Source organism: Cornus florida, unplaced genomic scaffold, assembly GCF_030987335.1.
Source record: "Cornus florida cultivar Cherokee Brave unplaced genomic scaffold, ASM3098733v1 CherokeeBrave_3.0.0_Hap2_Chr09, whole genome shotgun sequence".
Lineage (NCBI taxonomy): Eukaryota > Viridiplantae > Streptophyta > Magnoliopsida > Cornales > Cornaceae > Cornus > Cornus florida.
Genome location: NW_026775579.1, coordinates 43,726,657 through 43,754,608, shown reverse-complemented (window position 1 = coordinate 43,754,608; position 27,952 = coordinate 43,726,657). Strand labels below are relative to the sequence as shown.

Genomic DNA, 27,952 nt, shown 5'->3' with positions numbered 1-27,952 from the left:
AGGAGACTTGATATTTCTGATACTCCAGTCCAATACAACTCTCTCTCTCTCTAAAACCTGAATATCTGTAGAGGGTTCAGAGTTCAGACACTTCAAATGGGTGGCGGTTGGCAGGCTTTGAGATGCTTGATTGAACAGTCTGGACCCCACTGGATTGTCTTTTTACATACATACATACATACATACATATATATATATATATATGCACTTTAAGGTACTGTTTGGTATATCATCCATCCACCCATCCATCAATCATCACACATACGAAAATTAAGCAGCAGAAGAAGGGAAGAAGACCTTCGTATCTTCCTCGTATACTGAGGATAAATCTTTATGGCGTCATCATACCATAATACCAGCCGCCCTATTCACAACATCTCTCTACCATGATGAGAGAGAAATCTAGGCACACAGACCCTTTTGTTTGTGACCTTGTTGTGGGTCAGCCTCTCAGCTCAGAATACGTTTATACACACACACATATACCTATGTTTACACACACACACACACACACACACACACATACATACCTGCTGCAACTGGTATCTATTAATTATATATACCATAAACACTTTAAGAACATAAATTTGAGTTCAAGAGAATCACTACAGGAAAGCACACACCATTAAAGTTTCAGGGAATTTTGCAATATAATTACCGATCGAAATCAAATGAATTTTCTAAATTGCTCTTTGAATTGTGTTCCTCGCTTATGTAACAAAAGGCAGAAGCCTAGGCTAGCTAAATCGATGGCCTTTTTTCTTCATTCAATGAACAGAAATGTATCCATACAATCGACAGAGACGAGATGGGCGAAAAAGAATTTTGTTAAAAAAAAATAAAAAAAAGAAGAGCTTTTATTGCCTGTCAACACCTTCATCTAATTTACTCCTATATGCATGTCATGGGCACCTCAATGGCTCATATCAGCAATGTCAACCGCCTATCGAATATTTTGATGAAAAGCATGTAACAAGAATAGAGAAACCAGGAGAAGATAATTCAATCTTGCTCAGTCTAATATCTGATCAGAAGGAATTTGACCGAAGATATCAGGACATGAATCCCAGCTACCCTTTTCTCTAGCTTCCCAATACCCACCGGTGTATCGATACGTATCACTTCCTTTCTCCTTCGTGAACCACTGTGGCTTCCAACCACTCTCTTGCATCTTCCGAGCCTGTCATTGAATTATATTTTACCGTCAGTTACCATCAAGGTAAACTAACTCTTGTTGAAAATTTACGAAAGCAGAAATCAATAACAATTGTCAAAATGCCAGTGCTAATGTGGGTTTACAATCGTGTTCAACCTAACTTGCGGAACAATATATGCATCATATTGTTCTTGCATACTAGTAATACATACCAATGCAATTTGCGGCAAATAAATAAGTAATACATGAAAATGGGAATTATACTTCTACTATGTGAAGACAATCCATCTAAAAAAAAGTTCCGCAATGTAGAATGTACAAATCATTTAAAACAACAAACAAGTTCCGCAATGTAAAATATCCTAATCAATAAAAACAATCTCAATTCTATACCTAGTAATGCCAGACCTTTCCAAAGTTAAAAATCTGGATCTCTGATTTGATTTCCCACATACTAAACCGTGTTTGGATCATTCCATAATAAAAATTATCCAATTTATTTATATAGCAACCCCTAAACTAAGTAGTACAAACATGAACTTTGGACATGGCACAATATGACATCATAAGTTGAAACGTCTAATTCTGAAAACGTAGGGCATAGACACAATGTGGACAAGGCTATACATATGTAGAAAAAATTATTTACATGAATATATTGAATAAGACTTTCATAAAACTTTATTTAATTTTTAATTTCTATATTAAGACGTAATTCAATAGATGATATTATGCAAAATCATAGTGATTATTATATTATAGAGACAAATTTTATCATATTTGTCACTATCAAAGTCGTGCGACGAACTAATGGCTATTTATATATGATGTAGTACTTGAAAAATTACAGAGTTTTACTATTTTTCATCAACCTCAAAATGAAAAAAATACACAAATCATAACTCGTAACTAATAAACTATAAAAGAACAATGTTGCAGAGTAATAAAACCAAATAAAAAACAAGACATTAGAATAATAACTAGCATCATTCAATTACAAGTTTAAAATTATTATGTATCGACTACATAAGTGAGTAAAAGTTGTTAAATAACTTCACATATTTATACTTTAACCCAATTTTCTTTCAAAAATTATCTTTTAGACCCCCGAAAATAAGACACGTGTGTCGAACACACACCCCTGGCGTGTTGGACGCGTGTCCGAGACATGTTCGAGCCGTATCCGAAAATTTTTAAAAAATAAAAAATTCCAGAAATGTTTTTTGGTGTGTCCGACACGTGTCGGGATTCTTCGCCCATTTTGGAGTGTCTGTGCTTCCTAGCAGAAAACTCTCCTATGTTGTAAAGAACCTCCTTAATCTACAGAAAAGTTGAAAACCCTCCTATGAAGTTTGGCTGCCGTAAACATGAATGTAAAATCAGAACTTAGTCCTTCATGAGAGAAAGGACAAACTCTTTTCCAACAAAACAAGCAGACTTTTTGTATATAGAAAAAACATGATCTTTCAAAATCGTGTAAAATTCACCTTCCTATTAAATGGCTGTCAAGTCTCCCTTAATTTGTGATGTGAAACTATTAGAACCCAACAATGAACTTGAAAAAGTAAAATAATATAAATATATAAAATATCAATAAGGATTCAAAATCAATCAATTACAATCAATATGACACTTTTTTTTCCTGGAGTTGTTATTGGTATTTTACATATTATTTCATTATTTTTCTAAAAAATCATTACTAGGGACACAAGAGTAACTTCACATCACCAATTAATGAAGACTAACGATCGTTAGAGTTAGACGACGGTGGCATTTTGTACAATTTTGAAAGATGATGTGGGGGGGGGGGGGGGGGGGGTGGGGGGTCCCGGCTGCGAAAGGTTGATGGTGGGTGGGTGGGTGTTGTAGAGAAGTGCAATTTTGTCACTATCAAAGTCGTGGTGAACTAATGGCTATTTTTTAAATGACATCCTATAAGAGTGGGTAACTTGCCAAAAAGGGAATAGTACTATATGCTTGAATACAAAATTGAAAGTTTAGGGGGAGTTTTCTGTTAACTTGAGATATAGTCCAGTCGATTTATCTCCAATTTACCCTATTGTATATCTACCTCTCCCCTACTTTGTCATAGCAGTTATAATTTTGCCCTACGTGAGAAAGTGTCATTGATGCTTAAGTTGTGGTGACCATGTGTATAAACACCAATCTTTTTTTGAGGGAAAAAATGTTGGACACTTTTTGAGGTTTAGATGTGTTTGTGTTAGTATACAAAGTGTTCAGGATGCATCACCAACAACTCCCAGACACGTTCATGAACTGACTAATATGTGTCCAGAAGTGTCAGTGAACAGTCAGTGTTTTCAACAAGTGTCGCAGATGCATCACCTTCATAGAAGTTCAAGCTACTTAGCTCCTTGATAAGGATAGTTTTGTGTGTTACGTCCCATGCTACTTAGCCACCAAACTCCAAGCAAATAGTAAATAAACAGGGTGCAAATAAACAGGGTGCACTTGAAACATGATTAGGACACCGTGTTTTAGCATCAGCTAGGTGTCACATTGCTGAACCCTAGAAATTTAATATGCACAACTAGGTGTTTGCTTATAATTTAGTTTAACAAATCTGCAACAAGACCAAATATATTTACCTGCCGCTGCCGCTGCTCCAATCGCAACTTCTCCGAATTTGCCATTTCATACTCCCCATTTTCCAGGCACCTTTGATCAGGTCTTAGCCTTGAATCTGTAGGTGGCAATTTTTCCTATAACAAGAGGAGATTGAAGATTAGCATGTCAAAGATTTACAAGATTTAATCCCCAATCATACAAAAATTAAAAATTGAGACGACTCTTCTGTTCTATTTGCAAGAATTATTTTTAATATATTATTTAATCATTTTGGGATGACTATTATGTGTCCAATTGTACACCACTGTAAGGAAGGGATCCCTACATTAAAACACGAATTGGATAACGAACGGATTTATTTCAGTTCCAGGTATATATGTGCAGAATTAGGAACAGAAAATGAGCACCAATTTAAAGATTGCAAGAACTCATAATCAATCACCTTCAGTCCAGGAGTGAGTTCATTCAATGTGATTGCAAAACGTGTCAAGTTATATCTAGTCGGGAACTTCGGAGGCTTGCTCTTCTTCCAGAGCAAATGAGCTTCCGGTACAGACTCAAAACCTTTTCCCTTTCCAGAGCAGTCTCCTTTCACGTAATGCATGCTCTCATCCCATTTCCCGAAAAGAGTTGCAACTGTTTTTCCATTCTTATCTTGAACTATCCCTTGTACCTGCAAAATAATCAAGCTTGTGTTAAATGATATCACACCAATGGTTCCAGTCCTTGTCAACATAAACAATATCACTAAGGGATCCAGATGTGTGTGCATATATGCATAAGGGCATGTGCACGTTTTATTTTCTACTCTATTTCCCACTTTATTTTCCAATCTGGTTTCCTTTGTTTTTTTTTTTTTTTTTGATAAGTATTTTCCAATCTGGTTTCTTAACAGGTTTTTTCTGGTGCACTAAAGAGATCATTAAGCAGGTTCCACAAGCCAGACCCTGAAGCAGTCATTTTAACCATCATCATAGTTCATAATAGAAGGAAAAGAAATCAATGGAAAGGGCCTGTACTGAGTAACAAAACGCCCTTGTTTTAAATTGGTATTGAGAAGAATTATAAGCGCATTAATTGCGATGTGAGAATAAAGAAAACCTTTACCAATTCCACGCATAACAAAATAAACTGATCCATCTTTTGCATGAGTTCCAAATATTTCAAAGGGTAAAGTGCAAAAAATAAAAATAAAAAACCCCGCCATATACAAAATGTGTAAAGACCCCCGTCTCTCCTAGAACACACCTACATTTTCCAATTTGTGCAAATAAGGACAAATCTTCAATTTGGGAGTAATCAAATAATGAAAGGACTAAACTACCCACTTTATATATTTAAAAAAAAGAAACGGCCAAAATGAAAAATCGCAAAATTACCGTTAATACAAAGTCCAACACTATTTTGGAGTCTCCTTACACAGAGAGTCAGAGACGCACTCACATACACATATTTTGTGTGTAATTTTCGGCCGCAATCTTCCTCTTTCTTCCATTACACCCTTCAACGACTCCGTTCAATCTTCTCAAACCTTCTTCCATACTTCTTATTTAGAGAGAGAAAAGGAGAGAGAAAATATGTCAGCGGATGATTTAAAAAGCAGGGGACGGAAAACCAGAGAGCAGAGTTCATTTGCTTTAGATGCAATAGAGGACAGAGACTCGCAATAGACTTCGCGGTTGATTCCTTTGTTTATTGTAGCCAGCGTTGCTGTGTTTGTTATTTTTATGTATATCAACAATTGCCCCAAACCTAATTCGGGTTCAGAAGTCAAGTGTGTGGCAAGGTTTCTGGGTCAGTTTCCGTTTCAGCCCTTGAGGGATAATCCTCTGTTCAGTCCTTCTTCATCAACGTAATGATAGGATCTTTAATACCCTGTCTCAATTCTCTCCGAAAAGTAGTGATTTTGGATTGTGTGGACATGAAAAGTGGATTGTTTGTTAATGAGAGAATGTATGTTGGGTGTTCTGAAATGAAAATTGGTTTAGTCACGAGTTTGTGTGTTTCTGACTGATACATGTTTGAGGTGAGAAACAATTTTTTTGAAGGGCAAAGCTTCGGTTCATTGATTCTTAATTCCGTCTTTTAATTTATTTCCTGACTGTTTTACCATGAAATTTAGCTTGCTAATGTGTGAATAAAATTTTGGGTGTTTCTTACAGTTTCAACTCATTTCTTAATTTTTAATCTACAGTTTTCACGTGAGTGATCTAAGTGTAAAAAATTAACGGAAATTTCTACTATTTTGTATTCTTTTTTCTAAAATTGTTTTAAAGTGATCGGCAAGAAGGTGGTTTCATCCATACCGTACTTCCAATGAGAGATAACCCAGAGAGAGAAAAAAATTAGAGAGAAAGAGAGTGAAAAATTTGCATCCCATCCAAACAAGGACTAGTGTGTTAAAAATATATAGGAGACTAGAAAGGGCATTTTTGCCACTCAAAAAGGGTAATTTTGGGTTTTCAAATAAATCTGACCTCAGAAACTGCAATAGGGACAATTTGCTCCAAATTTTGAAATTATAGGGATTTATATGCACATATTCAAGCAGGGGTGTTTCTTGCAAATGTTGTATATAGCGGGGGTGTTTTTTGCACTTTATCCTATTTCCAATGTAATAATATATAATATAATATAATAATACTCTCACCAATTTTCTAATCCAAAAAGCAGTTGGACAAAGTTTCCCAACCCAATCTCTTTACTAGATTTCTGGCCAATAAAAAGACCATCATTATTTAAGATAAAAAATGGAAAATGAGAAAAACTAGCTCAGATGCAAGCAATCAAATAGAATTGTAGACACATGCCTAAAAGTAAGGCACCCCAAGCCTAGCAGCATTAGTGAAGTACCCAACTGTATCCAGAAAGCCAAGCATCATGCCAGCTAATTGAACCAAGACGCAAAACATATTCAAAATCCACTTACCATCAACGTGCTTGGTCCTCTCATGGTACAAAAAATCCTCTATCTGTTGCGGGTCGAGGGCTCCTTCTCCTTCCCCTTCTTCAAACTCAAATTCATAGTATGGCTAAAGGGTTACGGGTCACGAATTGAAGGCCCCTAAAGGCTCCATAAGGCAGCCCACACCAAATTGGACACCACACACGGTGAGGTCCATCCCATCAAAACTTTATGCTAATCAGACAATAAAAAAAAACACAAGGAATTTAATATGGAATAGACCTATAGGACAAAAATAAAGGTAAATCTCACCCTAAATCATTTTTCAATTCTTTGTCTGCTCTAAGGATGCTATTACGACAAAACGCAGCAAACACAAAAACAAATCAAGAAACACGATAGAAAAGTAATCGCACCACATACAAAAAACACAAAGATTTAGCGTGGTTCGGCAAAGCCTACATTCACGTTGGAGATATGGCGAACGTTTTCACTATGCAAAAAATAGGAGATTACAAGTTTCAGCTCCTAAACCCTAGCTCTCTCTATCATTCTCTTTCTTTGTGATTTTCAGTGTCTCAACTACTCCACTCCAAATCCTAAGCGCCCTTATATATCGGGCTACAAGATAGTACTAAACAGAGTCCAAGACCCACAAACAAAAAACTGGGAAAAGACCCAGCACCAAATTTGGGCCACAATTGGCTCGAATTACGCCACGCTCCACAATCTCCGGCTACTCCTTTCACCTCCCTCCTCCACACAAACACCAATCAAGTCCAAACAATGTTTAAACTTGGGAGTTGGAATGACCTTAGTCATCATATCTTCCGAATTCTCTGATGTCCCAATCTTCCTCTCTACAACGTCACCCTGTGCAACATGAAGTGAAACCTGACCTTAACGTGCTTGGTCCTCTCATGGAACAAAAAATCAGATGTATAGCACTTTGGTTGTCGCAAAACACAATCGAATCATCATTCTGCAAGCCCAAATCACCAACCAAGCCTTTCAACAATATAGCTTCCTTCATTGCCTCTGTAGCTACAATGTACTCAACCTCAGTAGTAGACAATGCAACTGTTGACTGCAAAGTCGCCTTCCAACTGATCACACTCCCACAAAGAGTGAAGACGGGACCCACACAAAGCTCATTCAACGGGCATCAAGTCCTTAATGGGTCGCAACGCGACCCAACACCAAATTCAGGCTAAGACATCACAGATGCAACTTGGGCAAAAATAAAGATAAATATCACACTCTAAATTACTTCTTAATTCTTTAATTGCTTTAAGGATGCAACTTTGGTAGGCCAATGCCAACCTTAACTCAAGCCCAACCCAAACTCAACCTATATTCATATTAGCAATAATAGACTTGTTGAAGTAGTAGGAACCTGAGCCTAATCCAAGTGTAAAAATATATTTTTTATACCCCTCATGTTGGACTTGGGTTGACCCCTCGACATGCCCATCCCGTCTGATTTGCACCCCTTACCTGCTCCTCTTTCATTACCATAGCTCTTTTAGTTAACTCATCAGTAATGTAGTTCATAGGATTGGCTACCTGAGTTAGGTGCAGGTGTGCATCTTGTTGTTGGTTTCCCTTGTTGCATAATCTATATGAATGGGATATGGCGAAACCATCATCATGTATTAATGTTTTTAATTTCAATCTCCAGCACCCAGTCTTTGTGGTCAACACGTTTAATTTCATCGTCTTCTAGAAGCAATGCTGAATGTAAATTCTATTAGATGGGGATAGTTCAATGCATTAGTGGATTGCAAATCCTATCAGGATTACTACAGTAAATTGAAGGCTCCAACTACTTGGAGTGAATATGCCAAAAAAAATTTAATACCAGTAAGGAAAAATGGAGCATCACCACAGCCACGTGAAGAAATATGATGAGAATTCAATTACTGTATAAGTTATTGTTATGACAAACGCAACAAACCCAAGTTGAATCAAGAATCATGACAGAAAAATAAACACACCACACAAAAAACACAGATTTGTACGTGGTTCGGCAACAGCCTACGTCCATGGTTGGAATTTGGCGAAAGTTTTCACTATGTGTAGTGTTGGAGATTACAAGATTTCAGCCCCCCACTCTGTTTCTGTATGAATTCCAGAGTCTCTCTACCTCAATCTCTTGCAAAACCTCGTTGCTCAAGCACAACAAAATCGTACTGTGTGCTTTCTCTATAACCTCATCTTTGTCCTTGATCTTTTCTGGCAATGCATCCTTCCCCTTCAACGCCTTGGATAACCCTTGTTGAACCAACAAAGCATGCATCCTAACCCGCCACAGGTTGAAATCGTTTCTGCCATTGAACTTCTCGATTTCTAGAAACTTGGACGATATCCCCGCTTCGAACCAAAAGCTCTGATACCAATTTGCTTCCTTCACTGCCTCTGTAGTAGACAATGCAATTACAGGCTGCAAAGTCGCCTTCCAACTGATCATACTCCCACAAAGAGTGAAAACATACCCTGTCAAGGACCTCCTCCTATCAAGATCTCCAGTATAATCCGAATCAACATATCCAACAACACTCCCCAACAAATTGGTATCAGAGCCAAAGGTTAAGGAGATCCAAAAAACACAAGAAATCTCAGCAAGTGTTGCAACAAGCTTCAGTTGTAGGTGGAGTCAATCGGCTTGGTTACATGGCATGGAGCTCGAGTGGTCAAGGTGGTGCCTTAGAGGTTTGATTGATCGAGCAACATATAATGTGGGCAATTGGAGTTTTGCAGGAGTATCGTCAAGATTGAAGCTGCAAAAGAATTGTCCTGATCAATGTCGTTGAAGCGATGATTAGTTGGATGGAATTTGAGCTAAGGTGGAGATTGTTGGAAATTGTGTCTCAAATTCTTATTCTAATTAGGATTCTATTTTAAAGTTGTATTCTATTAGGTAATTTCTTATTTGGCAAGTCTTGGCTTCTAAGGAATTGTAATCTTTGTCTAATAAGGAATTGGGTTTGGAACTCTATAAATAGATACATAGGCTTTGGGTTGAGACTTACGAGATTGAGAGAGATGTAGTCTCATGAGGGAGTTGATGGGTAAAGGTAGTTTGCGGGTAAGGTAGGAAAAACACCAATAACACTGGTAGCGAGGAAATAGACTCATGAAGTGGTGGTGTTGGCATTCTATTGTTGTAATATCTCTACGAATCATAGTGGAATCTCTTCTTATCCATGGAGGTAGGCCGGTTTTGGCTTGAACCATGTATATCTTGTGTTTGTGTGTGATTGCTTTGTTGGCTTTCTTTGGATCATTGTGTTTCGCACACTTCCATTGTCCCAACAGTTACTACTATCACACTCATGAATCCCAGATACCTATTAGTACTTTCAAACACAACTAAGAAATTAATAACGAGAATCCATATGAGAGGAATACCAACCACAAATTACATCTAATATAAAATCTCTCATATGAATCAACCAAAAGGTACATATTATAGACAAATACCAACAAGTGAACTCGTCGGCCAGACTAACCTAGAAATCAAGTAACATTCTATTGATTTATCAATGTATTCTAAAGTCCGAAGTATTCATTCTATGAATTCCAATATATAATTAACCCCATACAAATGAGTAACATTATAGGAAGTAAAGGGGTATAAGAGATATTATAAATTCACCCGATATTTTCTAGGTTTTATTGCTTTAAAACTACAGCAGTTCTTCTTGTTGTTTTCCTTTTGTTTCTGGCAAGCATATATGTTGAATCATCAGCAATAACAATAGGTGTCAAATGACTCAAACCCTTCCCCCCCCCCCCCCCCTCCCTCAAAAAAAAAAAATATATATATATATATATATATATATATCTTGAATGTAATTCAGAAACCTAGCTGTTGATGCTGTGTAAGGAAGTATTGTGTGTGTATGAGAGAGAGAGAGCACCTGGTGAGGATTTCGCTCTATTATAGACTGTTCCTTGAATTTCAGCTTACATGAATATTCACCGTTTCCCTCTATACGCATTGTACCATAGTGATCACAATACAGTTTTCCCAATATTAGATTGTATATGGACGTCGTTACCTGACAAAAGGAAGTCATCCTTTAGGTGGAACCTAACAAATTATGAAATTCAGACATCTGGGTCACATACCTTACTCCATTGAAAGACTTCTCCATCATCAAATTCCAAAGTCAATGTACCGACAGGGTCAAGCTGGATCGAGCGACCCCAAAATTTGCTTTTAAGATTGCTATCTCCCCAAAATTTCCATCCTGTACCATCGCAGTGACATGCTACAATCATAGGATGATGACTGACCTATTCATTATAAAAACCATAGTTATTTTTGTTCGCAGTAGAAAAAGAATTTAGCAGAGAATATCACCACCGATAAGTCAAACACACCCAAAATCATATTAATATGAAGGACACAATAACAAACAATGACCATGAAATATCTGTAGATACAAGAAATGATCAACTTGATAACACAATCTAGAAGCACAAATGGAAGGTGAAATGAATGAAAGCAACCTGAATGAGATATAGCAAAAATTGTGTGCCTGACAATTAAAGTCGAAGGTTCTTTTAAATATCTTCCTCTTCGTAAATTATCTGCAGATAACCCCTCGGCCCTTGCCTTCTCTAATTTCTTATTCTCATTCCCAAATTTAACAACCATTGATGATTGGCCCTAAACAGTGACTGAATTCAATTTTTATTATTAAAAATCAACTCTCTCTACAGAGCTACTTTACCCACACTCTGCTCCATCATCATTTTTATTCTTAAGCTTCAAGGAATGAAATTTTTAAAAGAGTTCAGCCGTTTGGATGTAAAAAATAATATATATATTTTCTAAGAGATCTTAAAAATTATTCTAGAAGCCAATTTCAAAAAATATCGACTAGAAAATATTGGAACATTCTGAAAAGTAATGAAATTCAGCGGAAAGAGAAGGGGGAGAGGAGGGGAGTATAGATCTAGACTTTAAGAGAAGGGGGGAAATTCCAGACTCCAACATGGAAAAATTTAGCAATGAAATTGAGCTAGACTCGATATGATTCATTAAATAATTTACTCCAAAGGTATGAAATGAAAACCCATCAGTGGCAGGAACTCAAATAACCCCGTACATATTAAGACCAAATTTGTCACAAAAATAAGTAAGAACTGGTCTCAGATGTCATAACATTCAGGGTCTCTCTTGAAATGTTACTTCTAACATTCAGGGTTTCTCTTGAATTGTAACTTCTAACTTGATATTGAGGCAGGCGATGAATACAAATAGAAAGGAATATGTACAAACTTCTCCATAAAAAATGAACCCCCCACCCCCCCAAAACCCGGTGGGGGGAAACAGCCTAAAAGGGGGAATTTGCACATAAACCCTAATTTAAATTTTGACCAAATTTATTTTTCTCAGAATGAATTTAATGCTCCTTCCTCATCCTTGAATTATAGGCACTAGATGGTGGTCATTTCTTAAGAATCATGAAATTTTACCATACTAAGAAACTAAGTAATATAAATTCTCCAATAATGCTCTACTCCACCTTCCTGATTTCTCACTGATGCATCAAAATTTTGTTTGACCAGATAACTAGAATTTTGGAGGATACAAATAAAAAAATCAACCCTCTTCCTGTTTCTCACTGAGTAATTTGCAAATAACCTAAGAAGCACGGACACGGATACGGGACACGGATACGACACGACACAGACACGGCGACACGGCAAATCCAAAAAAATTAGGACACGGACACGGCGAATAGTGTGTGTATATATATATATATATATATATCAGCATTAATAATTTAAAAAAAAAAAAACACTGATATGTTTAGGTTGGAATATATATATATATCACTGATATGTTAGTATATATATATATCAGCATCTTTAGGACACGGACACGGCGAATTGTGGCATCTTTAGGTTAGTATATATATATATATCAACATCTTTAGGGTAGTACAAAACAAAAAATAGAACATATCAGCATTAAAAATTTAAAAAAAAAAAAAAAAATTAACATATCAGAATTAAAAATTTTAAAAAAAAAAAAAAATTCCAGAAAAGTGTGTCCGAGCCGTGTCCGAGCTGTCTGAGCCGTGTCCGAGCCGTGTCTGAGCTGTCTGAGCCGTGTCCGTGGCGTGTCCCAGCCGTGTCCGAAAATTAAAAAAAAAAAAAAAAAATTCCAGACGTTTTTTGGCGTGTCCGACACGTGTCGGGGCGTGTCCGTGTCCGACACGTGTCGGACACGGATTCTTCGCCCATTTTGGAGTGTCAGTGCTTCCTAGCAAATAACGATATTGGCATCTCAGGTATTTAATGTAAGATCATACCTATGTGAGACATTTTATTTTTTAAGAAGACACTAGTGTAGTCTTTAATTAAGTAAAATACTATTGAGTTTGTCAGTCCAGGTTGAACAGAGGGAGGAGGATCATCACCCTTCGGGGAGGACAAGTAACAGCAATAACTAGAACTACTACTGCTACTGAGACCACTATAAAGTACTGCTGAGAGAGAGAGAGAGAGAGAGAGAGCATATATTTAAAGGAAAGTTTGTTTAATTTTGTGATTACTGAATACTATCACAAAGCACTTCAAATGAACAGAATCAGGTAATGTGAACAAATGTACAGAAATTGCTTCTGATTTAAAAATCAAACCTTCTCTGAAAAGAATCGGAGGCCTTTGTCTGGATAGTCAGCCTCATAAGTCTCACCGAGCAATGGATTAAATGGTTTGCAGTTTCTTCCTTCAGTAGAAGCATATCCAGATACAGCAAATGCAGCTACATTTAGAATCCTCATAAGGCTGTTACCCTTACAAATTTAATCAAGCAGGAGATTAGAAGCTAACAAAATGAATTGGAACTATGCAATCACACCATGATCAACTAATTTATCCAATCAAAAGAGATGTTTATGATTTGAGTAGAGTCATTCACTGTAATATAGATCTAAAAAGCCTGTTATGTTACATAAAGCATGAAACTGTATCCACTCGAACACAGAACTGCAATATTGTTTAACTACCTAGAACAAAGTTAAACTCAAGCAGCTGATATATAATACGAGAATCTGACAGAAATATGAAATCCTAACTAGTACATAATTATAACATCAAAATCAACATATCTGTGTAACCAAAGGAAAAAGAGACGACAACTATGTACTGATAGATGTTGCAAGTGAATGTCCCAAAGGCAACGTAAAAATAAATTAAAAATCACCAACACCTCCTCCACATATTCATTTTTTTTTTTTATAAGTAAACCTTCACATATCTATAACAGAAAGTACCAAACCTTTATGCAAGCCACTCAAGTTTTAATGACAAGAAGTCATGAATAACAAGCTATCCATAAAATATCAGGGAGAGCATTAACGGAGTAACAGAAATCTCTGTCCTTCTGGTAATTGAATTCCACCAACTTATAATTATTGATTCCAAATAACACATATGAAATTGTACATCATGTGGATGTTTAGGCAGACTTGCAATTAAAAGTTGTAACCGGAAAAATATGATCCTGAATGAAGGATATTGGAGTCTATACAATTCCATCTAAAGTCATATACTTCCAATTCCAACAAAAAGTCGTAAATTTATTATCTCCTGAAATCCTTAAGTAACTATAGACCACTTTGATATTCAATAATTACATTGACAAGGCATTTTGACCGTCACAATATCATTTCCATCAAATCCCAGAAGGACCAGTCCAGGTTAAAAATATTTTTCAAATGTAATGGAGAATTAACCATATTTGTGGATCAAATAACAAAGTAGACATATTCCCATACCCTAATAGCTTAACATAATGCATGTTATACCGAAACAGAAGCTACTTTTGAATAATTGCCTGATGTGAGATGCCAAAGGATGAAATGACAGTCAAGCCATTCTTAATGATATCTTTGATGAACTCACAAAGGCTGATGGCAAGTACTTATCAAAATTTTGACATATTAAAGGGATGTTTAATAGATATTTTGTGTTCTACAAAGCTTTCTATAGCATACATCCTGGCATAGTGTTACAGCAGGAGGATCCCATCAAGTAAGAACCATCATGGAAAATGTTAAAATGTAGAGAATTGCCCTCTTATTAAATGGGATCATTGGCTAAAGCCAAGCCGAAACTTCACTCCCTAAATTGTTTTCTGTTTTTGCACTTATTTCACAATTCCTAGAGTTGTAACTGTAACATGGAGAAAAAACCAAAATCACTAATGATTGATTAATAAATGAATAAATCAAAAACGAAAAACCCAATGGTTCATTGTTCATCCTAAGGAAAACAAGGTGGAGCGATTCAATTCCTACAGCATGTTAAAACAAAATGTCCACATAAAAGTGTGCTATGAACTATGAGTTGTCTTACTAAGGAAGGTCGATAGACTCGATACCAAAAGTGAAGAGTTGAGAATGCTGACGGAGCTGCGTCGACAACCACCCGAAGATTTCATCAAGCTCAATCACAATTTAAGTAAAGGTAAGTGAGAGCTTGAGCGGACTTGGGAATCTGGGTTGAAAAACTCATTAGATAGTTAGACTACCCAACATCTCTGGATCAAATGATGTAGACTTGCATCAATCACTGGAAAAGGGGCAACAATTGATATCACAACTGATTGACCCTTCGATTGGTGGTCATTTGAGAGAGAGATTGAGAGCTTTGATTTACAATCACTCAGGGTTCTCACAAAACACAATTAATATATTAGTGACTGAAATCATCAAGGGATGGAGCCACTTTGGAGATCATTGATTCTTTCAAACATGCGTTGATCAAATTCAAAAGTACAAGTGAAAAGGAACAAACAAACGTGAAGAGAAGAGTAGACTAGATTGGAAGAAGGATTCATTGATCAACAGCAAAGGTATTCATAGCAACTAGCATAAGTCTGGATCAGAGGTAACTGGGTGATGATTCTAGGACGTTATTTGAGACCTAGGTTGTAAACTTTTCTTCCATAGTGGAACAATCGTGCCTGGACAAAAAGTCATGCCGCTTTTCCTTTTGCATTTTACCACATAAAAGCTGTTGTGTGTCCTCCTCAATTTATCTCTTACTTTATTTTTTTACTTGATTATTGGTTGACTCTAACAATTGATGAATAATATATGAGAAAACATTGGTTGCTAATTTCTACAAGACAATTTGTGTATATAAAACACCGTCTAGGTGTTACATAATTATATAACTCACAATATATGTACTTAACTCTGAATAATATCAGAGCATTGGATAATGGTCATATCCTTGTCACAAACACCTCATTAGTTCATGCCAGAAAGAATTCACTTAAAGTACATGAAATTTTCATCTCTGTGACTTCAGAAACTAAAAAAAGAAGGGAAAAAAAAAAAAACTCTAGTAGTAAAGTATGATTCAGATTTTTTGGATGAACTTTACAAGAATACTTAAGAAACACAAATGTCTTTCCTTAGGATAGGCAAGCTTGGTTGGGGAGAGAAGAGGATGTAGAGGCTCTGAAGGGTGCTTAAATCCATGTTACGTTACCTCAACCTACCTGAGCAAGAAATCTAGCATCTTCAACTGAAAAGACATCAGTATCAGAAGTACCAGCCCATCTGATGATCATATTTGAAGTCCAAAAAAGGACAAAGAAACCAAGCATAAACTAAGATTACAGTCTGAATGCAATACCCTAAGAGAACTGGTAATACATTGTATGGAGAATATACAAGTGTGCATGAAATTATAAACAAAGTTATGGAGACATATATAGCAAGTAATGCAACAACAATCCTAAATGCAAAAAGAAATATTTTCATGTTTTGAATAGGAACTCACCCTTTTTCCCCATGCATATGCCCGGTCAATAAGATATGAACATTCCAAATCTTCATAACATTTTTGCAGAGAAGAGAGAGGTTCATTAAAGTAGACAGGGAGACAAACTTTTGTGAGGTCCTTCCCAATATTATCTTTAATCATTGACCAGAGACTTACTCCCTTCTCTTTTTCAACAGGGTCTGGCAATTTCTTACGACGTTTAAGATGAGGGAAGTTGGTTCCAGCAGATCTAACGGAAGGGTCAATACCATCTTCAGGTTCAAAATCAAAGAGTTCTTCATCATCAGAAGAGAAAGATGATGTCCGAAAGTCAGACTCACTGCTTTTGAAGGAACATGATGAAAGAAAATCCCGAGTATCAAAGAAAGTATTGTAATCATCATCCGTTTCTTCCTCTGCAGCATCCACTCTTTCATTGTCATCTTCAGATTCAGTTCCACTTCCATCTGGGAAAAAATAAATCAATGAAGGATTAATAATACATAAAGAAAACACAGTAGACAAGCAGAAGGTACCGACGAAATAAACACAAACAAAAGAAAAGACGAGCACATGCCCATGATAATGCATGATTTTCAGTTTATGATCCTGATAAAGTATGTGAATTATTGTGCACAAAGTAAATAAGAAAATTTATGCATTCGAAAACTTTGGAATGACCTATGAGATCAATGGCCATATCATATAGCACTTTTGACATTATTTAGTAGTCCAATTCAAAAGTTCGATCATGCATTTTTTGTAGCACCGGAAAGAAAAAGAACAAATATCCATCCACGTATTTGGTTCACAATAAAAACATGCCAAACTCCAAAGTTGGCCAAGTTATTCCCAGCCAAAAGAAGTTCTCTGAATAAAGGATGACCAAATTTGATTCCTGACCATCAAATTTTGGATCCAACACCACCATTTCTATTTCCAGAATGAATCAATGAAAGGACAGTAGGTAGGGACGTGGCACCAATGGAGAAGAGAATACTAGACTCTGGACCAGCTGAATTGTGAGTCTACCGCTAAACCTACAAGTTTGTCAATGAAACTTTAATCTTTATAGAAACCTTACCAGAGTCTTCAGTATTGTTTGAAGGCATGAAAACCATAATGGAAACTTGGTTGCACTCCCAATTCAGATACACCCTGAAGAGCGAGATAGTATACAACATAAGCAGATTCGTGGCCTCTTAAGTATTTATATATGCATTGGACATGCTACATAAAACACCAGAAAGTTTTGCTAACCACTGTGTCGTACCACTATACTGTTGAAATTCAACTAGAACTGCCCCCCCCCCCCCAATGAATTTCAACTTGATTGATGCCTGTATAATGCAAGGACTGTTTTACATGGACTCTAATTACTGTGTGATGTAGCATGTATGATATGGCACCTGTACATGATTATCATATATATGTTCAACATCCCAGTCAGACATGCATGGTGCACCCACAACTGAGTCCACCTAGTTCGGATTTTCTATGTAATTATTCAGCTTCCTTATTATGTTCAATTTTACAAGCTGCCTGCCTCAAATTGAGTCAAATTGCTGTTTTTGAATACTCTATATTACATAAAAGCATTATAATTTAAAACAATTTGGAGATGTAGCTATACTAATGTCCTTGTGGATTTTATAAATCCGACACCCAGAGACATCAACACCTCATGCATGTATCAAGACCATGTGATGTAGCCAAGGACATATTCAGAAATAGATTTATATATATATATATATATATATATATATATATAATATAGAGAAAAAAATAAGCTTTGTATACTCGGATGTAGATGTATAAAGATATTGAAAAAAATAAGCTTGCAATACCTCATATAACCAATATTAAAAGGAATGACTTATCTGTCACATGCACGACTAACAGCATATTGCAATCCTAGGGTTGATGATGCTCCTAGAATGCTTCATAATTTCATTCAAATGAAATCTAGAATTAACACTTAATTAATCATGCAATCGTTGCAAGTGTCTATGTACCACTAAATGATGAAAACACAATCACAGAAAGATATGCCAAACAGCTTAGTAACATACGTATGTAAAACATAGGAAAAATCCATCATAAAAATAAGAAATTCAGATTTCAGAATTCAATGGAAAAGAAGAAATAAGCAAAAATTGGAAGAGGAAAAGCTATGAAAATGTACAAATAAAGATAATCTAACCAAGTTAGGGTAGATTTGAACAACCCAGTAATAAGTCGAGCAAAGAAGACTTTTGAGCTTTTCAACGGCCAGAAATCTAAAGAGTAGCATGGTCATGGTGATAAGCACAAAAGATCCTAGCTGTGAAAACCACATCTTATTTTATATTTGATATTATAGTATACCAGTGCACCCAATAAATATTTAATATAATACAGCCAATAGCCATATCACTTAAGTTGTCCTGTGGCTAGCATGTAAGAGCTTAACTAGAGGACACTCAATAATGTAAGAATATAACACAGCAAAATAAACTTAACATCCTAACATAGCAAAAATGAAGCCTATTACTAATGTTCAAATTAGAAGTGGTAATTAAAAAAACAAAAAAAACTTTAATGATCTGAAGTTACACCCTGATGACCAATAAAAAAAGACCACATGAATCAGGTAAACCCTAATCAAATCAATAACAAAGCCTGGGAAGTTTGCAAAACATCTCATCAGCCTTTTGAAAATCCAGAACTAGAAGCATCAGCCTTTTTCTAATTAGTTGAACTAAAACAAATCTAATATTCAGGAAAAAAGAACAAACTCTAATAATTAATTTGATTCTAAAGAACAGATCAGGAAGAAAAACGAATAAAACAGATTCATTTATTATGGTTCTTTTTATTCCTTCAGAATTTATAAAAAGCATACTGATTCAAAGCTGACATTTAAATATAAGCATCTGGCGCTCTGGGCAAAGTTGTATTACTAGAAAATCATATAGCACAATAACCACTAATTGCCAGTTCTAAATTAAAGAATAGTTTGCATAACATACCGCTGAATTTGTCTAGCCTTGATCTAGAGGAAGACCCATGCTCCTTCCATTGTCTTTGGCTCTCATCAACAACTGTATTCTCCAAATCAACCTTTTCTGTCTACATACAAAGAACAAAATACAGTTGTTGAATAGAACTTGAAAAGAAAATCAGACAATAATTACCTTGTACAGAAAGTCAAACCCCCCAGTGTATTTATGGACTTATAAACGCAATAATGACCTAGACATGGAATACACACACGAAGGTTGTAGTTACCCAATATACGTGCCCAACGTGGTTCTTGCCACGTCACCAATAATGGCCCAGTTAGCTAAAGCCTAAAGGTCAAGAGGTCAATGCGCAAGAAACGTGGCACATGCCACGTCATCAACTCAAATAGAAGACCGAAGACTTGAAGACCTAAGTTGGGAGCAAGACTCAGTGATTTCTGGGATGCGATGAGGTACTTGGTTTGGGGGCTAAAGTCCTGGGCTCGTTGAGCCGACCCTCGACCTGACTTGTAGAGAGAGGAGGACCATTTGACTCCTGTCTACCTATCCTCAACTTACCTGGCCATATATATTAATATTATTTATCTAGTTAAATAATTATTCTCATTACACTTGCAATTCTGCACCCTTGTCTCCTATTACTTTGTATATATTTTCTGTTTTCATTATTATATTAAACTAATATATTATTGGCCTCATAATGACATTATCTACCTTCACCTTTGGCCTATAAAAAGGGCACTTTACCAAAGCCAAATGAGGAGGAGGAAGATCAGATTCACTACCCTCTCTTCCATGCTTTCACACTGCCATCTTATCTTTCTCTCTCTCAAGTTTGCCTGGATTTTCACCTCATCCAGTCCACTCTGGAACTCTACTGTGTTATAGGTAATGCCTAATTATTACTATACAAAACCCACATAAACAAAGGTAAAAGGGAAAGGATTAGAGGGTAAAAACATACAACTATCTTATCGGGGAAAAAAAAAGGAGGACAATTGGGCATTTTTAGTTATTGAGTTCTACATTCTTCAGGAATGTAATGTGATGGATTAGACTGCTTATAAGATTAGACAAGAATCAGAAATGTATCTTCAAGTCTATATTTAACCAAGATTAGTGCACTTGCTACTCCAGTAGCAAAAACTGTAAGAAAGAAAACATATATATATATATATTGTGACAGGGCCCCAAAGGAACAAGATGGCAAATTTTTAATTGCATGTGATAATTACCAATGCTAATCCATATAAACAAAGTTTGACATATTAGTTTTTTAAAACGAAAAGATTTGTAAACCATAATATCCATACATCTGATTCAAATATCTTTCTAAGGGCCCCTGATGTGATAAAAAAATAAAAATAAAAATAAAAATAAAAAGAGCTTTTATCAGTAGAACTGCCTTAAACTTTCTGTCAATAAAAAGCATCTTAGTTGTTTGGAATGTATTTTATTAAGTCCTTTCACAATTAGAGCCCTTTTTAATTTGTTTGGTAACAATATTATTTAAAGCACTTCTATTAATAATTTTACAATAACGCCTTTTAATTGAGTGTTCTTATATATAGTAATAGGAATTTATAAGGGATAAAATTGTCTTTATAAAAAAAAAGGAGTAAAAATGTAGAAGGAAAAATAGTTACCTAAAATATTAAACCTCTACTCAGAGTGTAGGTTTAAAAGGCAGAAATTTTAGCTTCATTCAAAAGCTATAGTGGCCCAAAATCTATACCATTCAGAAGTGCTATGTTTACCAACACATTTTCAAAGAAGTGAATACCAAAGACAATAAAAATAAGAGAAACATAGATTATAGTGTCAAGGTCTAATTTTCCGATAACACCGTTTCAGTTTCCGTAACTTACACGTCCTCAGCTGAAAAATCTGATAATGTCAATGAGGACAATCCTACAATATTAAAAGTCCCAGAAGTAAAATCTAAGCCCACATTCTACATTCTACATTCTCTTATGGAAAGGAATTAAGCCTACATAACCAGTCAAAATTAGAAACAATAAGTTCTTCCGTGCAGCCAGCCCAGCTTAATGAGATAAATAACTTCTCTAGTCCTTTGGGCCTGCTTTGCAAGGTAATTTCTATATTGGCTTAAATGTTCAATGTTAGGGGCACTTTCCTTGTGAAATTAAAACGCATCATGGACAACAATGCATTCTTGAAAGAATAAAAAATATTTTTTTTGTTAATGGGGCCAAAAAGGAAGTCATTAGTCAATGCAGGTCACGCCAATACAAAGTGCTGGTAAGGGTAGTTAGGAGCATATCCAGAATTCATTATTATTCATATAAAGTGGCTACCCTCAAAGTTGAACTCACATTCTCATGCTTTACACCAAGTAATATTAGTGGGGCTGAGACTTCATTCTAGTGGGCCAAAAGCTCTTCTTAAGTTGAGGCTTACCAAAAGATTAATACAAATTGGGGATTCCACTACCCAGAATGCAATTCTAGTGGGGCCAAGAATGCATCATGGAAAGTGAAACCCCTAATATGTATAGAATTTAGACAAATTTGGACCGTTTGAATTTTCTTTACTCTTTGTCTGAAAAATGACTTTTGAATTGTATTCCATGTGAGGAGGATACTCCAAAATAGAAAGGGAAAAGGAAAGAAAGTAAGGTCGATTTTCCATCCAACTCTCAGGAGGCCACCAACATTGCCAACACACTGGCACTGCAACATATTCCACCAACCCTTCCATTGCTGCCAAGACACCCCCGTGTTACTATGCAGTCACCAAAGCTGCAGCACTATGATTTCCACTGCATTTGTCATTGCTGCTGCAAGCCTGCAACACAACCCATGCTACCATAGCTGCTATTCCATAATCTTCAAGTTCTTGATTTGGATAGATGTACAGAAATTCACCTTGAAAGATTGCTGAAATAAAAATAGATCATCAAAAGCCACCTCCACTGTATTTATATAAACTGCTGGTGCTGTCTAAACAACTTCCACTGTTAGTCTGAATAGATGCATAACCAATAGATGTATTCGATGTTGCCATTTGGGATAATATCTTGATAGCAAATATGACATGATTATGTTAAATTTCTTAGTGTTTACTGGAATTGCATTTTAGGAGTTGTTTTACTAAACTGAAAAGAGATTTGATATTATGTCCATCTTAAATATCTTAATGGTACCGAAAGCACATGTTACAAATGACACAACTGAAGAGATTTACTATTTTGACCATCTTAGTAAATAATTTAGAGGCAAAGGGATCACACAAGTAGCATATAATTAGTACCCAATCTGAATAATCTATTATCTGAATATTTTGATATACTATCTTGTTAGAATTACGTTAAGAAAAGCTAAAATCACAATCAACCTGTCTCTTAATCATTGAGAGAAATTAATCAGAAGTGCTGTTGGTAGTGGCAACAATACTGATGGCTTGGTTGTTGTCAATTTATCAACGGTACAAGTATTTGTGATGGTGACCATGTGTTCATGGTGATAGTGGTAGGCTGCAGTTCTGGCAGTAGCATTGGTAAGCAGGGGAATGTGTGGTAGTAGTGCTGATTAATTTCTCTCAAATGATTAAAGATACAGGTTGATTTTGAATTGTGATTTTAGCTTTTCTTAACGTAATTCTGACAAGATAGTATATCAAAATAATTCAAATAATATATTCACATGAAGTACTAATTAAATGCTACTTGTGTCATCCCTTTGCCACTAAATAATTCACTAAGATGGTCAAAATATCAAATCTCTTCAGTTTAGTCATCTGTAACAAGTACTTTTAGTGTCACTAAGATATTCAAGATGGACATAATATCAAATCTCTTTTCAATTTAGTAAAACAACTCCTAAAATGTAATTTCAGTAACACTAAGAAATTTAAAAGAACCATGTCATATCTGCTATCAAAATATTATCCCAAATGGCAACATCAAATTCAGCTATTTATTATGCAGCTACATGGATTCAGACCAACAGTAGAAGCTGTTTAGACTGCAGAAGCAGTTTATGTAAATCCAGTAGAGGTGGCTTTAGATGATCTAATTTTTTTCAGTAATCTTTCAAGGTAAATTTCTGTACATCTGTCTGAATCAAGAACTTAAAGATTATGGAACAGGTTTTATTTTTTGTTTCTTTTCTTTATTTTCTTATTTTTTGGTGGGGCGGTGCAACTTCAATGCTTGCAGCTACTGCAGCAGCAGTGACAATTTCAGTTGTTGTTCTAGCAGCAACAGCTTCTTTTGTAGATATGTCCTGTTTTGTATACATTTGAAAAGTTTTTATCCCATCTGTTTTTTTGGTGTGCGTGTGTTGGGGGGGGGTTAAGTATTATTTATTTATTTTAATTATCCCGTGTTTAGTACAAGGGAACTCATAAGATTTTTGTTCTTTGAGATAAGTTACAAGAAGCCTGGAGCATGCCCCATGTATATGTAGGTATTTTCTGATTTTCGATACTAAGCTTACTTAGTGGGGAAGGAGGGGGCAACTCCAATTTGCTGTAACAGCAGCAGCTTCTATATGTAGATATTTCCCGCTTTCCATATTTCACACTATTGTCCTGTGTTGTTCGTATAGAGTGCCAATATTTGTTCTTTGGTTAAGTTGGTATGCCCTCTTAACTGGCCTGGAGTGTACCCCATGTATTTGTACATATTTTTCAATTTTCCAATACTACGCTTGCTTACCGAAAAGTAAAAGAGAACTGTCAAGGGCATCTAGGCAGGCTCTTACATACATAAACATAGACCAACACCAAGGCAATGGTGACCTCCGGATTCCTTGGTCATTGCCCTACTGCAACTCCCCCTGATATTAGTGTCTCAGCTTCCACCTAACCCAGTCCACCTGAAACCTCTCCATCTTTATGTGTAATATGCCCATCATTTGTTCACCCACGAACCCACATCTCACACTATTGTCTTGTGTTGTTGGTATAGAGTGCAAATATTTGTTCTTTGGTTAAGTTGGTATGCCCTCTTAACTAGCCTGGATTGTACCCCTTGTATTTGTACTTATTTTTCAATTTTCCAATACTACGCTTGCTTACCGAAAAGTAAAAGAGACCTGTCAAGAGCATCTAGGCAGGCTCTTACATACATAAACATAGACAAACACCAATGGCAATGGTGACCTCCGGATTCCTCGGTCATTGCACTACTGCAACTCCCTCTGATAAGAGTGTCTCAGCTTCCACCTAACCCAGTCCACCTGAAACCTCTATCCATCTTTATGTGTAATATGCCCATCATTTGTTCACCCACGAACCCACATGTAAGGATCAATAAAAGAATTAACATCTTATATAAATTTCCTTCTTCGCCAAATTTCTCTAAATAGAAATTGGGGCAACACATGAAAGAGTATTGACTCCAAAGGAGATGAGAATTATAAATTTCTCACCATTCGCTATACCAAACACCCAACAGAAATACCAGTTTGAGCTGCAACGTGCTTAAAATGTGTACATACTCCATAGAAGCAAACACATCTGGAAACACACTACAATATACACCAAGTATAGAAAAGCATATTTCGAGCAGAATGAAGTTAAATTCAAGTTTTGGGTAAGAGCAGGCACATTTAAACATATAGAAAGAGCGAAATTCCAAATTCAAACACGATCTACCATCATACAGATCTCATCTTCTAGGAGTACAATTTAGAGAACTCTTCTAACACTTGGTATAAGTTCTTCGAGTATTTTTTTGTCCTTTTTGAAATACAAATGCTCACAACCTTGCATTAACATTATTCCAAAAGAATAATAATGAGGATATCTGATGAACTAGAAAAAGTGCTAGGCCTTCAAGTCCAAACTAAGACCCTAAGAGGTAAACTAAAGGATGCCAATTTGCCCTTCTAGATAACAGGAGCACAATATAAAGTATAAACAAGCAAGGAGAAGACTATTTCAAAAAAATACACGAATTCCATGAAGGAAGAAAGTATATCGCATCATCCTACAATATAGTGACTTAACCAATGTTCTGTAGAAACAGAACAAACTAGCACCCAAGAACACTCCATAGAGAATACATACATCAGTTGACACACATTTCGCTTCACTAAATTAATTATCAGCACACTAGTCAATTTGAGTGAGTGTGTGTGTTTTGGGGGGGTGGGGAATTGGAAAGCAACTGAAGGATATTTCCAAATTCGATTAGCATAAAATTCTTTTACTAATCGTTAAATGTACCTCTAATTGCCGCAGTGTGTCAAGGAGGAGCCAATGCTTCTGCTTAAGCAACATAAGCTGATTCTGCAATGCTGCAAACTCACTCCTCATGATCTGCTCACTGTCCTGGATGGCAGTCTCACTCACACCCTCTTCCTGTAACCGCTGCTTCAGCCTTTCTGTTGACACGGCAACTTCCAGAGGAGCCATCAGTTCACTGTTGGACATTCTGGGGAACATGTCCTTCACAGCCTGCAATGCATCCATCCAAGCCAGTCGATCTTCTCGTGTATCTGCCTTTAAATGCAGCCTCTTAGTACCCGTAAAAATTGAAAACCTCTTGTCATCTGATCTGCTCTCACGGATTGATGAAACCTACAAATTACTATTCAGATTGTTTTAAAAAATAAATAAACAACTGACAAAGTAATTCCAAAATACATGCATAAACCTTGCAAGGAATCAAAATGAAATATGCAAATAAGGAACGAATTAACTAAAACAAGAACTAGAAGGATATGAAGGGGTTTTCTTTATATATGGCCGGGTGATTAAACAAGGTCTACAATGCAACAAAGCTGATAAAAATTATGTAAAGACCTCGTGATGAATCAGTAAATGATTCACAAAATTGCAGACAGAAAACAAATTCAATTATGATTAGCCAGAAAATTATTTGTTTGAATTAAAATGAACTTGAAGATGTGCATCTAATAGAAATTGCCTCACTGTATTTGAAATGGATAAAGAGCTTAAAATGAAAATTTATCCTTTTATCTATAGATATGTAGAGAAATGCAATCGAAGCAGGAATGTTCCCTAATGATATATATATCTAGAGAATTTGTAATGAATAACAAAATATTAGACATGCTAGCAAAGAATCTGAATTAAATTATAAACACACAAATGTTAATTTGCAGAGAGGGAATTTCAATGTGAACCTTGAGATGGACTTCACCAACAGGATTGCGCCGAAACTGAGAGGTACCATTCCTATGGCGAGAGAGTCGCCGGAGCGACTCTTCTCCGATAACTTTCGATCCTTTCTCGGTCACTTGATTGACCACAATCTTATCAGGTCCATGGATCTTGTAATACGACAGAACACCATCTTGCAACACAAACCATCTCGGTCTCCATCCTTTGCCGTAATTCACCCACTTATACAGAACACCTGATATTCCATTACCTACTATATCGTTGATCTTCACTTCCCGAATATCACCGGCGAAGAATTGTGCCGCCGTCAAGTCACGCTTCGACGGTATCCGAGACAGAGACTCCGCCAGCGACGGCGCGACGGCCCTATGGCTCAGCCGGCCATAGTCGCTGTGATTGTGGATTTGTTCGCCGGATTGCTTCGCCGATTCGGATCTGACTCCAACGCCGGCAGGGATCGTAGAAGGCATAGAAGGTAGCTCTTGCAGATTCGTGCCGTTCCGGTCGTGAATCGTAGAGACGCAACAAAATGGATGCATAATCATCCGGTCAGATCACAGATCGAAGGATGGGGAATTGGTGGTGGTTCTCCGAAATAATCGCCGGAGAATTTTCATTCATTCTAGAGAGAGAAAGAGAGGAAGTGTAGACAGAGAGATAGATAAAACGGAAGAGTATAGAGAAAGAAAGAGGCGGCGAGCTCTGCGTGTATATAGGAATGAACGGTTATGTTGTTACGATTATACAATGACAAATATATACATATAGAGAGAGAAAGTAGCGGGCGAGAAGTTTGATTGAACACGGAATCGGTCGTTTCGCCGGAGGGCAAAGATAGCCGGCGAGGTGTGATGACGTGGCGATGAGTACAGACGGAACAAAACTAATATGAATGAAATGCAGTGAGGTTTAAATACGAGACAGTTGGTTCCTTAATGCAACTCTCTCTCTCTCTAGAGTTTCTCTCTCTAGAGTATTTGTTTGTGTGTGACGGATGTAGGATGATAAAGTAGAGGACGCCGCCGGCTCAGTGGGAGGGTGACACGTGGATGGGTTACGGGTAATTTACATTTTTTTTTACTGTTTAACTTTCTAGTTTCTACATTTCCTTGGTTCTTCTTGTTGTACTTTACTTAAAACTGAAAATTTTGGAGTTGCATAAAGTGAAGAATCAAAAGGGAATATAATTAGGATTTTGATTATTTTAGATTTGATATGAAAATATAATCTACCAATAGAATGAAAAAGTAGAGACATTGTTTGCAATAGAATAAAATAAAATAAAATAAAATTTCAATTAATGTTCAATGTATAAAAACAAAAAAATGCTGATGATAGAAGTGATCAACACAATATTTTTATATGAGACATCACTAGAGA

The 27,952-nt window shown here is 36.3% G+C and overlaps 1 protein-coding gene across 3 annotated transcripts; it reads right to left on the bottom strand.

Annotated features, from left to right (window-relative positions):
* Window positions 1–738: 738 nt before the first annotated feature.
* On the bottom strand, window positions 739–27,471 carry LOC132273771 (oxysterol-binding protein-related protein 1C-like). 3 transcript variants are annotated; one of them, XM_059774830.1, is made up of 10 exons: window positions 26,575–27,471; window positions 25,652–26,005; window positions 19,463–19,562; window positions 16,470–16,918; window positions 13,313–13,468; window positions 10,785–10,952; window positions 10,574–10,714; window positions 4,188–4,418; window positions 3,766–3,879; window positions 739–1,180 (listed from the first exon to the last, which is right to left on the bottom strand). In XM_059774830.1, the coding sequence occupies exons 1-10, from the start codon at window positions 27,115–27,117 to the stop codon at window positions 1,013–1,015; spliced, it is 2,424 nt and encodes an 807-aa protein (XP_059630813.1). In that variant the 5' UTR covers window positions 27,118–27,471; the 3' UTR covers window positions 739–1,012. The 3 variants fall into 3 exon arrangements, with proteins under 3 accessions (XP_059630813.1, XP_059630814.1, XP_059630815.1); XM_059774831.1 differs by having other exon boundaries at window positions 25,652–26,015; window positions 26,575–26,699; XM_059774832.1 differs by lacking the exons at window positions 19,463–19,562; window positions 25,652–26,005; window positions 26,575–27,471 and adding an exon at window positions 17,536–17,592.
* Window positions 27,472–27,952: the final 481 nt, after the last annotated feature.